This window comes from Aquila chrysaetos, chromosome 13, assembly GCF_900496995.4.
Source record: "Aquila chrysaetos chrysaetos chromosome 13, bAquChr1.4, whole genome shotgun sequence".
Lineage (NCBI taxonomy): Eukaryota > Metazoa > Chordata > Aves > Accipitriformes > Accipitridae > Aquila > Aquila chrysaetos.
Window position 1 is genome coordinate 40,557,965 of NC_044016.1, and position 15,830 is coordinate 40,573,794.

At 51.0% G+C, this 15,830-nt stretch overlaps 2 protein-coding genes across 5 annotated transcripts in view; one reads left to right on the top strand and one right to left on the bottom strand.

Annotated features, from left to right (window-relative positions):
• Positions 1-538: 538 nt before the first annotated feature.
• Positions 539-10,098, bottom strand: NCAPH (non-SMC condensin I complex subunit H). Of its 4 annotated transcripts, none has more exons than XM_030036008.1 (17): positions 9,864-10,098; positions 9,662-9,755; positions 9,236-9,328; positions 8,053-8,191; positions 7,402-7,520; positions 6,876-7,065; positions 6,199-6,290; positions 5,837-6,042; positions 5,213-5,361; positions 4,562-4,665; positions 3,990-4,112; positions 3,560-3,667; positions 2,707-2,874; positions 2,266-2,382; positions 1,951-2,036; positions 1,554-1,629; positions 539-1,089 (listed from the first exon to the last, which is right to left on the bottom strand). In XM_030036008.1, the coding sequence occupies exons 1-17, from the start codon at positions 10,061-10,063 to the stop codon at positions 1,030-1,032; spliced, it is 2,124 nt and encodes a 707-aa protein (XP_029891868.1). In that variant the 5' UTR covers positions 10,064-10,098; the 3' UTR covers positions 539-1,029. The 4 variants fall into 4 exon arrangements, with proteins under 4 accessions (XP_029891868.1, XP_029891867.1, XP_029891866.1 ...); XM_030036007.2 differs by having other exon boundaries at positions 4,562-4,668; positions 7,402-7,517; positions 9,864-10,097; XM_030036006.1 differs by having other exon boundaries at positions 4,562-4,668; positions 9,864-10,097.
• Positions 10,099-10,271: 173 nt separating this feature from the next.
• Positions 10,272-15,830, top strand: part of LOC115350464 (tetraspanin-15-like) — a 97,472-nt gene continuing 91,913 nt past the window's right edge. The window contains exon 1 of the mRNA XM_030036134.2: positions 10,272-10,509. The gene's annotated coding sequence lies outside the window, so the exon portion shown is untranslated. The remainder of the gene's footprint in view (positions 10,510-15,830) is intronic.

Here is a 15,830-nt window from a genome sequence, read left to right on the forward strand (position 1 = left end):
TGGCAGCACAGGGACAGCACTGGAGCCAGCTCTAGGCTCCCCCACCCCGCACAGAGCTGTTCTCCACCCACCTCGTCAAGGGCCCTGAGGGCATTAATAAGCACCAATGGCCTTGACCAGCCTCACCAGGGGCCTTGACCCACACCATGGCCCAGGAGCTCCACCGAAGCTCAGCTCAAGGGCTTCAGTCCCTGCCTGAGCTGCATTAGGAGTGCTGCTCTCCCTGCCTCATCGCCTCAGACCCGATCCTGACCTGCAGACTGACTTCCTGGCTTGATCTTGGACCTGCCTCAGCACCACACACTTGCATGGTCATCTCAACTCTTGGTTGAACCTGGCCACCATCTCCAGGTTGGTCCTGCTCACATCGTTCAGGTACTGGAGGACTGGGTCCTGGATGGTGATGCTCTGGCCGTGCGATCCCCCGTAACTCCTGGTTTGCCTTTTTTTTAGGGAGCCACCCTGCTCTTGCTGCTCCCTGACCCTCATGTGTTGTTATTTTAACCTCTCTCCTGTTTTGGAGACTCCTCCTTCCTCATCTCAAAGGCCCATCAAAAAAAGCCTGTAGCAATTTATTACTTTAAGCTCAGTATAAAACGTCAATAATTTCAGGGGATGAACAGGACTACAGGAGGAACTGGAGACACGAGTAACAGTCAGTCCACGTACTGGGAATTACAGACAGACAGTGAGTGACACACAGAGGGGCTTTTGCTAGCAGGCACTGGCAGTTCACAGTGAGATGGAGGAACTCTGCTACCCAGACACAGGAAAGAGCTGATGGATCGAAGAGGGCAGGAGCCAGGCAGGCTGAGCTGCAACTGTCCATCTGTACAGGTCCTATGTTTAGGCAGGACATCCTTGATTTAGAAGTCTTTGTGAAGTGCAGAGACCAGTGGGATTTCTCAGCAACGGTGCTGGGATGAGAAAAATCTGCCACTGATGAGAGAGTCCAGAGCGAGCACTGGCCAGCTGGGAAGCTGAGCTCTGTCCTGTGGGTCATCCCCGGTGGTCTGCTCCGCACAGAGATCAGTTGCCTTGCTTCACTAGGACATCAGACAAGTCCTCCGTGCCCTCCAGCTTCAGATTCTGGGAATATAAAAGAAAAGCTGTTTGACAAAGCCAGACTCTTCCCCTCGGAGTCTGAAGGCCTGGCATAAAAAAAACACACACGATGACGGTTCGGAACAACCTCAGCCCCTTCTGTCACCAGTAGCGCACGCGAGACCAAGGCTTCCCATCGGCTGTTGCTTTGGAGTCTGGAACTCTCACAATGCTTAGAACAACACTGAGCAACAGGTGCTCACCCCTCTGCTGCCAGACCCAAGGACAAGGAAGGACAGGCAGCAGTTAGGCTGGAAATGCTACAAGTACTTAACAACGGGCTGTCATTCCCAGCACATTAGCCTGATTTATGTTCACTATAAGCATGAAACGGGGACTTAAGTTGAGAAGTCCTGATGTAGCAAGAAAATGGCCCTGCTCCTGGCACTTTTCACTGCGCGTTTCGCCCGCTGCTCCTACCACGTCTCCTGTGTGCACGCTACGCTTACCTTCTCATTTGCCAAATGCAAGAGGCAGGCAAAGGCTAAGGGGACAGACAGATTGTTAGCCATCGCAGAAGGCAGCCTACAAAAGAGAAAGGAGGAAGTTAGGATGGCCAGAGCCTACTGAAACTCAACAGATGGAGTGTGTCTGCAAGGACCAGGTCACCAAAGATTAGCTCTTCCCCAGGGATCTGTTTTTCTCTACCTTTCCCCTCCCACTAGCACAGAATTTGCCACCAAGCTGAATGCAACCCATAGCTCCCAGAGAGCAAAAGAAGAGATTTTTTTCCTCATCAGGGTTCAGTTAGCAGGTTGTAATAGACACAGAGGGGTCAGCATTTGCCCAAGCTCAGCTGAAGTCTGTCCCCCAGCTGCAGTCCAACCTTTTTTAGGGCCTCTCTACCTGTGAAGCAGTTCCTTTGTGATGCTGCTGAAGACCTTCTCTCCTGCTACCATGGATGTGTCCTCCTCTTTCTCTGCATCTTCCATCTATTTAGCAAAAAGACAGACACCGCTGAGATGGACTTTGCTCCCCCGTATTCAGCCTTGTGTTCACAGAAAAAACCACTGCAAGTTACACTCAGTCTGTCCTTATCAACCAGCCCATGGGAGCAAGTCTACTAGAAAGGAATTGCTGCTAAATCTGACCAAGACTGTCTCTGAAGGGGTTAAGCACAGTCCCGGGCCTATTGAGGTATCTGGCTCCCCCTGCACTCACCTCAGCCACTGTTTCTTTCTTCTCTCCATTAGTCAAGATGTCCCACATGTTTTTCTTTAACCGCTTCATGTCCATTTTCTTGGCTGTCTTTGCATACTGAATTGCTATCTTATTGACCTAAGGAAAAGAACTCCAGGGTTAGTTGAGAGCAGCTGAGCAGAAGCAGCAGCACTATCCTCACTCAGGGCCACAGGAACAATCAAAACATGGTTCTTGGGAACAATGGTAAATGCTATCTCACTACTAAACCTTTGATTTTTAATTCCCTCCTCTTACACAAGGGTTCATATGGGAATAAAGTGTCCAGTAGCAAACCCAGGAGAATCCTGCACCAGGGAAACTGCCATCTCAGGACTTCTAACCACCTGAGGTGTTGAGAGGCTTTGCTCCGGACCTGCCCAAGTGAGCAGTTCACAGCTTGGCGACAACACGAGTCCTTACCTTCTGGGGCTCAGCAATGAGGTTCAGCTCTCCATACGTTGTGACATCGACATTGCCGACAACCATGTGGAGCTCAGCGTCTTGACCCTCAGGGTGGCCAGTAAGGTTGAAGTCCCCTGTCTGGCCCATTAATTGAATGGGGTCATTATCATCATCGCTGTCTGCAGCCTGATCAAGAAGAGATATGGCAGTGAGGCTACCCAGAGACACCTTTGAGGAGCCAGAGTTGTCCTGCACCGAGATAACAAGAGCACCCGCCTCTCAAGAGGGTGGCGATACCCGCCCACCTTCCCCATGGAACATGTTCTTATTCAGCCTCTCCCCATAGCGCTTAGGCTGGGCTAAGGCTAAACTCAAGGGAGATCTAGAGCGCAGAGTATCAAAAGACTGTTCTACACAGAAAGGTAACAGAGATGAGGGCTCTCCTGCCAGTGTGGGACCAGACTTGTCACAAACACAGTCAGGAGGCAGTGCTGGCCTGGCAGAAAGCTGAAGCTTTAGAAGAAATCTACTTCAGTGGGAGCTCGAAACAGCTGGGAGCAAACTTCACTGTGTAGAGATGACGGAAGAGGTAAGCAATGGCATTTACTCCTGCTTTAGGGCACAGGTCTATGGAAAAGGCTGGAACGGAGTTTCTGCAGCAAACTGACTGGCAAACACCAAAGGCAGAGAGTTTAGTTGATGTCGTTAAGAGTGAGGGGACAGGGGTGTGCACAGAGGCTTGTACAGCTTTGTCATAATCTGCAGCTCGTATTCTTTTTCATTAGTAATTAATTCCAGACACAGATTCTTCCTAAATTACTCCCATCACATATCAAGTATAGGCAACAGAAAGAAATCTTGTTCCGGTTACCTGCAATGCAGGGCAGAAATTGGAGGTGTCATTGGGGTTGTTGTAATTGTACTCGCCGATCTCATCTTCGTGATCCAATGAGCTGTCCAGCTCAGACGTCCTGCAGAGCTACAGAGACAAGACCAGGGTTCAGGAAAGAAAAAACTCTAAATACTTCCCCAAGCAATGCCTGCGTCTTGTTCCTTCATCGCCTCCTTTTCCCAGCCTGCTAGCTCTTCCTCCTCCTTGCATGCCAGCCCTCTAGCAAGCCCCTTGTAAAGCACAACAGCTAAGCACAGCCGCTTCGGCATCCACAAGTGGGGCACTTCAGCGAGAGACATGCTGGCCCGTCTCCAGCCCTAAGGAGCATCCCGAAGCACTTCAAGCATTTGGTGAAGAGCGGTTTTGTTCATGGAATCATTGCCAACAGGCTTTTAGAGAAGACTCTTACCTTAACAGCTGGTTTGAGGAACAGCTGGAGAATGTTGTTAGGGTCATAGTTGAAGTCTGTGGGAAGTGTGGTACTCTTCACATTCTGGCTTTCCAGAATGGATTTGGCTAGAGTTACAGCTGCCTGAGAAAGGTAATAAATACCATTACCCATAAGCTATGCACTATTCGGAAGATTAATGCACAAGTGTTTTGAACACAGGTCTTCGTCTGAAAGGGGGCAAGTTCTGAGATGCCTCTGAAGAGGAGTTCCACACTGGTCCAGTCAGTGCAACCAGTGGCTTCTGTGCAGCACCCTGTGACACACAGCTGGAGCTGCAGGGTCTCTTTGACTGACCCGGTATAAGCCAGGAAGAATCCACCCTGATTCTCTACCCCAAGGTTGGTAAAACTCTCTATTTGTAACGTGATCTGGAGTCAGAACACCCTGCACCAAGGAACACCCGTGATGTTGGGTTTACAGAGCCAGTTTCACAGGAGCATGAGATGAACCATTTGCAGATAGATGACAGTTCCAAGACACACTGATATGGCAAAAGAGAGAGCAGAAAGAGGCAGAACCTCAGCACGTACCTTGGTCTTACGGAAATATGCCTCAAAGTCAATATCCTCATCAAAGTTGATTTCAAACGCTTTCTTTGAACTTCTTTTCTTGGTCTCTTTTTCAGAGTCAGCATCTGCTGCAGAAAGGAAGGAAACTGTCAGTGCTTTGTGACAGAGTAAGGACAACAAGCTCACTCCTAACTTGAGCATCTGCTCCACACAGAAAGGTCACCTACAAGGACTTTTCCCTTTGTTACAGGAAAGCAATAGCTGTTGTTTTAAGCTTCATGTTTTAAAGGGATCATTATCTTTTTATAGAAGCAGAAAGTGTAATTTAATCTTCAGGTTTTATGCAGAAGGTGGGAAACAACACCAGGAGCTATATTAGTGCTAGTATCTCTTATTGCTGCAATGAGAGACACCCCCTCAACTTTGAACATCATTAACAAACCCAAACAATAGAGAATATGTTAGACACCAAAGGATCCGCATGTGACTGAGAGCCTTCCTGGTGCCTGAACTCAGTGCTGTTTCCCATCTGGCTAGAAAAGAGCCATGCAGGCTCGTACCATTCTTTACTGTCCCTACTTTACAACTCAGGTTGCACCCATCTCCAAAGGTAAGCAGGACCTGGCAGTAGCTGCATCTGTAGCGTATGAGCCGCTGTCTCTAAATACGTACCTTTGTGCCGAGGTTTGAAACGCCAGTGCTCTGGGCCAGCCCACATTGACAGAGTTCGGGGACTGAAGTAGGAGTATTCCCCTGGTTTCATGGAGAGATGAAGGCACATGGTCCCGATGTCTCCTTCTCCAAAAGGAACCACATCAATTCTGGAAAGAGCACACATGCTGCTCAGTGAAATCATTCCTTTGGCACACACCAGGCCCGAGCGTACATTTAATAACCAGATCATCTCTGTACAGACATCACCCGCTCCCTCTGCCGGCATGTGTGCAGGACTCCGGCTCTTTAATGAGTGAACGGTACTGTGGGTGCTGCACTGTCTGGAGTCCATGAGGCTGCTGCAAACACAGATTTGGATTTGCCAAAGGGCAGGCTGGAAACTGGGCAGCAGAGTGAGCAGACAAGCAATCACTCTGGGGAAAGGTGACCATAGGAAAAGGTTCTCTTGGAGGGTAGAGGTACTACTGTAATGCACTCCTGGACATACCCAAAACTTGAGCAGAAAGCAAGCTATAGGCAGATGTGAAATGTCTACACAGTAAATTAAAAATTCCTCGGAGAGCTGCCAGAAGTTGTCGCTTGCTATCAAAGCAAAGCTATAGATTTTCAGTGACTACTTACTTCTTGCTCTGGCAGAGTGTCCCACAGGAGTTGAGGTTTTCTCTGAATTCCCCTATCTTGTCTGCTTCTGTACTCCTGGGGGAGTCAGAATTGAAGTTGTCATCTGGCAGGGTGGGAACAGAGTCTTCCACGTCGCTGTCTGTCTCTGTGTTGATATTGAACACTTGGTCGCTCGTCTTAAATTTTTCCAACAGGGCTGACACTGACTGTAGGAGAAGAAAGTGCTCAGGAAAAAAATTTGCAGGATATCAGCAGCCCTGCAGCGCAACATCCCACTGCCCCATGTATCTGGGAGATCGCTTTGGAGGTGAGCACAGAATATAGCTCAAGTATCCCACCTGGCACAGAGCTAACAAACATACCTCATCATGGGATTCAGCATCCCACTTTGTAAACTGGAAACCAGCCAGCGAAGAGCAGATGGGGCGTTTTTCAATGCACTGTGCTAGCAGGGCTAGAGACAAGGAGAGCAAGGGGGAGAGATTACATATAGGATGAAGCAACCAGCACCTAAAACAAGTGCCAGGCATTAAATCATTCTTAAAGCCACATATATAGGCAGCCCTTCTTCCATGTAGGGTGGTGCAGGGCTCACTGCAAAAGCAGTCAGGCTCATTTCTCAGCAGAAAGGGAGAGTTCACTTGCTACCCTAACTCAAGGGTGGGCATAACGCTGGGAATCTTATCAGAGCAGTGGGGTTGGGTAGTATGTACAGGCTCAAAACACTCTTAAGAAGGTCAGTCCTTAACCTGGAGCACACTAATCTCAACTGGTGCACGGCTCAGACCACGTATACCTGCTGCGTGACAGATCTGCCAGAGATTAAGTTACATGTAGTGATCTAAAACCTACAAAGGTCCTGTTTTTCCAGCAACCAGTCTCAATTTGATCAGGATCAGAGCAATGGAGCCACAGGGTAGCCAAGCAGTGAAGAAAAGCACAAGTCAAGCTGGGTGAGACTAAAATGAGCATGCTTGGGAGACGAAAAGGATTGAAAAGTCTGGATGGGCCCCTTTGCTTAGCAGTTACCAGCACTCACGCTTTAAATCCATCACTTTCACAGGATCAGAGTTTGGCAGCGTGAGCGTCTCTGAAGAAGAGAGAGGCACAATCTTCGAGTCAAAGAGGAGCTCACTGTGGCAGCTTTGGGTATGCAGCCCGGTGAGGAAAATGCCAGCTGTGCTGCATTCATCAAAAGATGCAGCTGTTTTCTGGAACATGGGATCAACCTACAGGTACGGAATGAAGCAGAGAATCAAGGAATGGAGTAGATGGAGGGGGTGAAGCAGGGCTCTGCAGGAGACTTTGAAGCACAGATCCGAAGCGACAATGACCCACGCGTCTTTTTCAGCGAGGAGAGAGCTCTCACAGCTGCCTCACACAGGAGGAATATACGTGACTAGGAACATTCTTGATATAATAGCAGAATTCACAGATGTGCATGTGAATGTTAGAGCCCAAGAGAGGAATGCACAATAAGGAAAACAATAGAAATGAAAAAGATGAGGCGACATCTCCTTTCCTCCACTAGAACGCAGCTGCTACAGCAGCCCCCCTCCACCCACCTCACATCTGCGATTAGCCTCCGACACATTGATGTTACTCAAGTTCTTCTCAATGGTTTTGAATGAGTGCTTTTTCTTTGTCTGAACTCTCTTGACAGCCTCAGGAACTGCACTGTCTTCTAAAAGGAAAAGAACAAGTTACACTTAGAAAACTTGCTAAAATACCCTATGGAGGGATAGCACAACTTTTACTTCAGTTTGTAGGACAAACGCACAAAAACCCAGTGGGCATGAAGTTACCCAATTAGGTATCTATTAGCATGAACCACCAATGTTTTATTGACAGGATGCTGCATTTCTTTTTATTGACTCTATTTTATCTTAACAGCACATTTTCGTTTCAAAGCAAAGGACAGCAAAGAGGACGGCACTTCGTTTTTAATGTTTCAGATTAAGCCACCTTTGGTTTGCATTCAAATCTGATGGGCCAAATCGTTGAATACAGGATTGAGCAACAGGTTCAGGTTCTCATCTCAACCCTCCCTGCTCAAGTACCCAGGCAAACTAATTCAGGATTTCCCAGCCCTTGAAAATGAAGTTAGCGGTACTCTCCTAGATGTACAAAGTGCTTCGAAATTCATGGGTTCTATGTAAGTACACTGACATCTCTCTTACGGGAAGAGCTTAACAGAAAATGAGAGAATGGCACACCTCCTTCTGGGCTGTCTGCATGTTTTGTAGGTGCCAAGTCCTTGCCTAAGCCTCCAAGAACTTTGTATGTATCTGCATGGACGACATCCACACGCACGGCGTAAATCTTCGCACTGGCATCAAGTGTGCCAGCTGCTATCTGACAGGAGGAACAAAGGATGCAATTTTTAGTTAGAAAGGAAAGAGTCTCATCTAGAAGATGCAAACACAGAAGGCAAGCTGCAGACCTGAATTTCTGAATGCTCTGTATTACAAGCAAAATTGTGAACAAATGGAAAAGGATTTATTCCAAAACCTACTGGAGACCTAGGTGCACAGCAGGGGTCAAGATGTGTCTTCCGAGGCAGAGCCTACAGTTTGCTTTGTCAGGTCTTTTGGAAGGGATCACACAGAAAAATACTTAAAAAATCGCCAAAATTAAGCAATGTGGCGAAGCAGAAAGGTGCAGATTTGCATCTCCCAAGAGACCTCTCTCCTCCACCTCTCCTTCATGCCTTCTTTTGGGTCATCCTCTTGGTATCATTCTATTTTCTCAAATTACGAAGTCAAAAGAGGTGAAGCGCAGGAGGTGCCAAGTGCCCTTTTTGATCACAGACCCCCCCCAGGAAGGCAAAGGACTACCCACTGAAAACCTGTGCAGTTTCCCATCCCTTCCTCAGTTTCATCAACCATGAGACAGCTAGCTCAGGAGTTCCTTGAGGATGCATTCAAAAGCCCTGCTATGTGTTCATTCACCCAAGAACTCAGTTCTCCCTCCTAGCATCAGTCAACTATTATAGTGAATAAGTCTTTGCCCTGGCACATTCTTATTCTGATCCATCCTGGATCAAAATTAGACCAGGAGTTAGCCACACTAACTTCCTTTCTCTTCCAGCCTTGTTTTGTCACTGGTTGTAACACCCATTATTTACCTCAGAAGCTTCACAAGTCTTACTTTTAAACAAGCTCTCCTTTTGAAGGACCATAGCTGAAAGAATTCAGCCTTTAATTTCTATGGTACAAAAGGATTCAACACCGTAAGCTTCTGCGAAAAGTGACTGTGCTGCCTCTACCAGGTATTTTTAGTGGAAGTAACAAGCTCAGTTACCTTCAGCGTTATTTGAGGTTTGTTATTGGCTAAACCTTAGGCTAAATGCCAGTTGGAGACAAAGCACCACCGTGACTAGGCAGCGATTCTTCTCACCTTGAAGTCGGTCAGTTCAGAGCCCTTCTGTTTCAGGATCTCGGTCATATAGTCTATCAGGTGTAAGCCAAAGGCATTCTTCGTGGTGATTTTCTGAAACAAAGCACAGCTCGGAACTGATCACGTGGCAAATGACACCTGTCCAAACTGTCTGAACCCTCATCTCATGGAGGTATTTACAGCAGGACCGAGGGGATACGGTCCGTGCCACGTCCTACTTTGTTACTGCAGGGAAGGCAGCAACAGAAGCCCAGATCTGGCCACAGCGTCGATCAGGGACGTGGCTCAGAGGGCTTGGAAGAAGAATAACCACGTAGCCAAGGCTCAAGGAGTTTTAAAATCCCTCCCGGCCTTGCAACCGCTGCCAGACAGAGGTGATGTGAGAGGGGCCGGGATCAGGAGCCCTCCCCGAGGTGTCCGACTCACGTTCTCGGTGGAGAGCTTGATGCAAGTGCTGTAGTGATCCGAGATCTGAGCGTTGGTCCACTGGGGGAGGGCCGGGAGCCATGCCTCCGTCTGCCTGGGGGAAAGACGGTGATTTGGGGACCCTCCTCCTCCGCGTACCTCCCTCCCCCCCTCCAACCCCCTCTCCCCCCCAAAAACCTCCTCAGACCGAGCCCGCCCGTACCTGGGCGCGGGTGAGGCTAGGCCCAGCGGCGAGTCGATGCTGCCGAGCTGGAAGTCGGTGGCCCTCGACCGCCGGCGTTGCCGCCTCTCCCGTTCATCGTCGTTACCGGGGCATTCGGCCAACACGGGGGTGCCGGTGCTGCCGAGGGACCGCGGGGCTGGGGAGGCGGCCGGGGCCTGCCGGGGTGTCGGGGCGCTCATCCTCACGGCGGGGACGGGGACGGGCCTCGCCGCCTCAGGCCCGCCACCCGCCCCCGCCCCGCCTACTCCTCGCCTTCTGGCCAATCGACGCGCGGCTCGGATGGCTGGCCACCAATCGGGCGCGTAGCTCTCCGCCCGTCGGGTTTGAATCGCCGCGCCAGCGCGCATGCGCCGGGCGCAACGGCTGCGGCGGGGGCGGGGCGCGGTGCTTCAGTGTGCCGGCGGACGCCGGCGGGGGAGGTCGCGCCGCCCGCGGCTCCTGTCAGGGCTCGGCTACCCGCGGGCCAGTCGATTTCCCCGGCTCGCCGGCCCAGGGTTGTGCTCTGAAGGGTGCTATCCGCCGGTGGTGGTGGCGCCCGGGCCCCTCTCGCAGCGGCGGAGCAGCGGTTAGCCGCGGGTAAAGCCCGTCTCGGAGGAAGGAGAGCCGCCAGAACCGACCTGCTTAGGTACTGACCGCCCCCCCCCCCAGCCGCTGTCTGGCTTTTTAGTGGTCCCCACCATCATTGGCTCCTCCGTGTCCCCCTCTTGTTACCCCCCCACCCCCCCCCCGGGAGGCCTCCGTTTGCTTCTCGTTGTCCCCCGGAGCCCCTATCTGTGTGGAAGTGCCCCCGGGGCTGTCTGCCTGACCCTTCAGTTTGCTCTCTAGGCCTCCCAGAGCACTCCAGGTGCCTTCTGGCAGTCCTTCAACCGCTCTGTGCGCTGTTTGGTGTTCTCCAGAGCCCCCCTGTGTTTGTTTCTGCCTGCCCCATGGCCCTCCAGGTGTTTTTTGGTGTGTCCTATAAGCCCTCGGTGTGCCCTGAAGCCCTCCCCAGCATTTTGTTGGTTTCTGGGTACATCAGGGGGTTGGCAGGGGGTCTTCAGGCTTTACAGTCTCAGGCTGGGCAGCATCCAGCAGCTCAGATGTCAGCCCCATATGGTGGGGGCTAGCAGATGGCTCAGGGCATCCCCCCTGGCTTCAGATCTGGAGTCCTCCGTCCTGCCCAATACAGCATCCTTCCTCCCAGTCTGGCCCGGGAAGGATGTTCCATGAGAGCAGGAGCAGGTCACAGCTCCTGCTTTCACTGCAGTGCTGGAGGCAGAGAGGCTGGTAAGTGAGGAGCCAGTAGCGCTTCCTAAAACCAATCCCTTCTGCTCTTGGTCTGACCCAAGGCAGCCTGCATTTGTGTGCAGGACCCCGTGAAGACAGGAAGGTTCCCTCACATCTCCACCTCAGCTTTTCACCTGTGTCCCTAGTTCTCAGAAGATGAAGCTAGGTTATCTGTAGTGCTTTGGTTTCCTTGCACTTAATAGCAGGAAAGGTTTGCTGGGGAAAGCTGTTGCTCCTCAAATTTCCTTTTCCCAGCAAAGCCATGGCCTGGTGCACCTGATTCCAGCAGTCCTGCCTGCGGGACAGTGCCTGGGCTGTGGGCAGAGGAGACAGGCTCCTTGGTTTAGTATGGAGAGCAGTCTGGTCTGAGGGCTGAGCTATGTGCCTGAGGCAAGGTTGCATGATGGGGGAATAAAGCTGCGTCTTTTATTTTTGTAGCATGTCCTGCGCTGTAGAAGTGTTAGCAGAAAGTTAGATGGCCTGGACCTGCACCTGCCTCCACCATCATCCTGACCCTATGGCTGATGGGAAGAGCAGCTTCTTCTCCAGTGCCACCACCTGGACGAGAAGCTTTTCCAGCCCTACCAGGCCAGCATTCCTAGCCATCATCCCCCTCAGGAGGGTGAAGCAGCAGCTGCCCCAATCCTTCTTGGGGGATTTAGGTACTGGGGACTGCGATGTTGCTGCAGTTTGATGTCTGAGTTCTTCCCGACTGCAAAGTGTTCTTCCAGCCTGAACCACTGGATGGAGCAGGAGGAAAAGGTGTGGGTTGATTTCAGCTACATTCCTCAAGATGCTGTGTTCCCTGCCGAGCCAAGCCTGGCAGCAGTCCCCCTGCTCCCCTCACAGAGCGGTCAATGGATCGCTGTGCCATCAGCTAGTTTCTGCACTGACTCCAGGCACCCCAAAAATGGTAAAAGAATAAACTTCTGGAGACTGGCATCTACTCGTACGCACAGCTCAAGGACCTTGGAGGCCCAGGGCACTTCTAAAAGCCACAAGGGACTAAGTGACTTGTTCGGGGGGGGGGGGGGGGGGGGGGGGGGGTGGTGGCGGTGGTGTGCAAAAACCCTGTAGGGCTTTTTTTGTCCACAGATAACTCAGGGTCTGAGCACAGAGGTCTGGCCCCTTCCCTCAGCTGCTCCGGTTGGGCCAGACTAAAATGGAGAAGCTGTAAAACCCAGGTGATGCTTTGTGATGTGTCTTCCTGTGAGCAAAAGCCTCATAACAAAGCCTTTAATGGATGTTGTAAACAAATCAATATCTCCAGCTATACATCCGAAATGAAGGAGGCTGAAGGAGCTATGAAGGTTTATAATGTCCAAATAAATTACTCCTGCTGTGGCAGTAGCAATGTGTGGAGCATTTGATTATTCCCAGCCATTAGTGATGCTGGCAAGGACAGAAATGTTCATGCTCTGTATTTAACTGGAAATTAAGAGAATGTATCATTTGGTGACACGAGCTTTTACAAATGGCTGCTCCCCCTTCGGTCAGCTCCCCAACTAATAAATCACTGGCAGGACTTTGGGAAACTTGATTTACAACTCAGACCTGCCAGTGGGTGTTTGCCGGAGGATGCGTTCCCGAAAATCCCCCGGCAGACGGAGGTGTGCTGGGATTCTCCTGCTCTTGGAGGGCATGCTGGAGGCTCATTTAAGGTTTGCTTTGGGAGCTGGGAAGAATGACTTACGATGGAAAGCCGGCTGTCCGCCCACCAGGCAGCAACTGCTGCCTGCTGCGCTCCTGGTACTTTTCCACCTGCCTGCCTGCGCCGTGCCAGGGCTGTGGGGAGTTTTGGGGTGACACTGAACACGGGGGATGTCTCAGCTGCAAGCAAGCGCTGGAGGGGAGTGGGAAGTTTGGGAGAAGAATAGGAAGGGGGGGAGCAGTCCTGCGTGACTGCCGCAGCTGCTGTGACCGACTTGAAACCTTGTCACTCACATCCACGGGACTGCCGAGCTGCTTGGCAGGTCCCGGGGGGGTGGGATGCGCTGACCACTCCGGACCCACAACATGTGTAGCGTAGCAACAGGGATCTTCCCCAGCTGCAAGGCTAAAAATAGAGGTGGGGACTGTCAAACTCTCAGCCTTCTGGGGTTACTGGGACTTCTGCACCCTGTCCCCCTGCGAGCATCAGACCTCGGCTTGAGTCGGTGGGCACTCGCCCGCTGCGATGGGGCTGCTGGAGGTTTGGTTTTTGTGTGGGTCTGGGGCACTTCTGCGTGTACCCACATCCCCAAGCGTCCGGGGACCCTACTGCAGTGGCTGAAACTGTTGATGCCACACAAGTGGGGTCTCTTCTTGTTGAAATGGTGCACTCCTCTATAAATGACCTGTAAACTAAAGATTATCTGGTAATTTCCATGTGCTGGAGCAGACGATACAGGAGCATTTATTAACCCACTGGTACTATTCTTATGCAAACAACTGTAGCTCATCTCAATAATAAAAGGCAATTTAATACCTGCTCAGCTGCTGACAGTGGCTAGGAGGGGGCTTGGTTTTGGTGTTCAGTGCAGATCCTTTTTGCAGACAGACACCCTAGGGTCAGCCTCTCCGTCTGATTTTTCCTTCCAGAGCGTGCTGTCTGCTTTCAGCCTTGCTTGTTATTGCTGCAGAGCTACTTTTGGTCATGCTTGTACCTCAGGGCACGAGGAAGAGGTTGAAACCTCAGAAGAGGTAAATGGTTTGATTTCCCTCAGGTCTTATTAGGAAGGCCCATTCCCGAGCAGCCTTCCCACACCCTGGCTCAGCGCTATGTCTGCAAAGGCTGTAACACAGATTGCACTAACACAGCTTGGATTTTTTTTTTTTTTTTTTCCTCTTAGCGTGGCTCTGAGCGGGGAGGCCCTGGAGGAGGCCGGCGTGCAAAGGACCATCCCACAGGGTTTCAGAGCTCAGGATGGCCCACTGACTTCTCCTTTTGCAGGTGCCTGGCTCATTTGCAATGAGCAGCAATGATCTGACCTTTTGTGCTGTCATTTCTTGTGTTTTATTGCCAGGTAAAGCACTTGGACTATAAAATCCAGGATTTCACAGACCCCGTAATGGCTGCAAACTCAAATATAAAATTAACTCCTCAAGTGCAGCAATGTATAAATCATTGGTAGCATGGTCACAGTGCGAGCTCGCACTTCCAGCCGAGGAAAAGTCCTCAAGGTCCCCGTGGAGCAATCAAGATAAGATTGCGGGGTTGAAAGCAGATGAAGGATGTGATGAGCTGTAAATCTTCTCAAGCTGTTGGGGCCGGCAGCAGCAAGACAAGGCTGTGCTTCTCCCCAGCTTTGGTCTGGCTGTGCCCACGCAATGTCTCACGTTGTTCTTGGCAACTTTCCCTTACAAGTGAAGGGATGAAAAATGGGCAGGCTGGTCCGGATGCAACCGCCAGGCTGCAGCCCCCGAGAATTACACCGGGACTTGTTTCTGACCGCATGAACTTGCTGCAGAGATGCTAGATGGACTGGCTGGGTCGGTGACTTGTTAATTCAGTTGAATTTATTTTGTAATTTAGGACTTTAAGCAGTTTGAAACCATCATTTCAAACTAGGTTGGTGTTTGTGAATGAGGGGCGTACAGCAGAGCCAAGCTCCCGTGGCTCTGTCTGCATGGGGGAGAGGAGAGTGGGACTGGTGGACACGCAGGACCTGAATCCAAGAGGGCAAACTCAGCGATTCCCCACATCCCAGGGGAAATCGGTGGGACCTTAGGCTTGGAGTCCTTGCACAGCTGCCAGCCGGACTGGTGTTTTCGGAGGTGCTGATGCCTTTGAGGGTGCTGCGGGTGCCCTGTGCGGGGAGGAAAGGAAGACAGTTTGTAAAGCAGGACAGCTTGCTTCACCACGCTTCACAGAACATGGGTGAAGTCCTTGGGGAGGATTTTGCTGACAGGTCTTGAGAAAGCATCTCACACGAGAGCTGCTCTGGAGGACATTGTCTCCATCCCTTGGGCATGCCAAGTGACTCAGAAGTCCCTGGAAATGTGCCCAGTGTGCCTCTGCCACCAGTTTTGTGGCCTTTTTTTTCGTGCTGCTGATCAAATCCCGGTGTGGGTAGTGTCTGCCACTGCTGTCTGGGTGTGGAACACCAGGGGGGGGTGTTTGTGGTGGGAGAGGTTGTAATGCTGACAGCGTTAGTGCTGCAAGACAAAAATCTTAACGCAAACCCAACTAATAGGGACTCCGCTCCCTGGAGGGTTATTGCTGCGGCACAGTTGGGGCATGGGTATCAATCACGTCTTTTGGAGATGCACATCTTGGCAAAGGGTGGCAGGACAGGCTTTGGGGGGTGCTTTGAAGTCACGCATGATTTTTGTCTTCCTCTGTGAAGGCTGTGAGATACCAGAAGTGTCACCCAAGGAGGCCTGCTGCTCTTTGGGGTATGGATTACTAAATTCCTCAATTTAAATGCAAATTCGCAGCCGTTTGATTATGCCATGCATCAGAGAAGCTTTTGGATGGTGAACAGCTTGTAATAATCAGCTACGCATCCCTCAATACAGATATTATCTGCTGTTGCGATACCACGGCTGCGTGCCTCTGCAGAAACCAGAGTGGTTCAGAACGACCCTCCTTTTCCCTCTTTCTTCTTTTGCCTCCGTTGAAAATTGTTCTCATTATCTCCCTGAAAACCTTTTTAATCAACCTGGACGGCACAATCTGCTTTGCAATAACAAGAATAA

Excerpts from the sequence above, each read along its gene's own strand:
- NCAPH (XM_030036006.1), bottom strand. The coding sequence starts at position 10,063 with ATGAGCGCCCCGACACCCCGGCAGGCCCCGGCCGCCTCCCCAGCCCCG. Across the intron at positions 7,066-7,401 it reads AGGCTAATCGCAGATGTGAG|GTTGATCCCATGTTCCAGAA; the intron begins GTGGGTGGAGGG and ends CCGTACCTGTAG. Across the intron at positions 1,630-1,950 it reads ACAAAGGAACTGCTTCACAG|GCTGCCTTCTGCGATGGCTA; the intron begins GTAGAGAGGCCC and ends TCTCTTTTGTAG.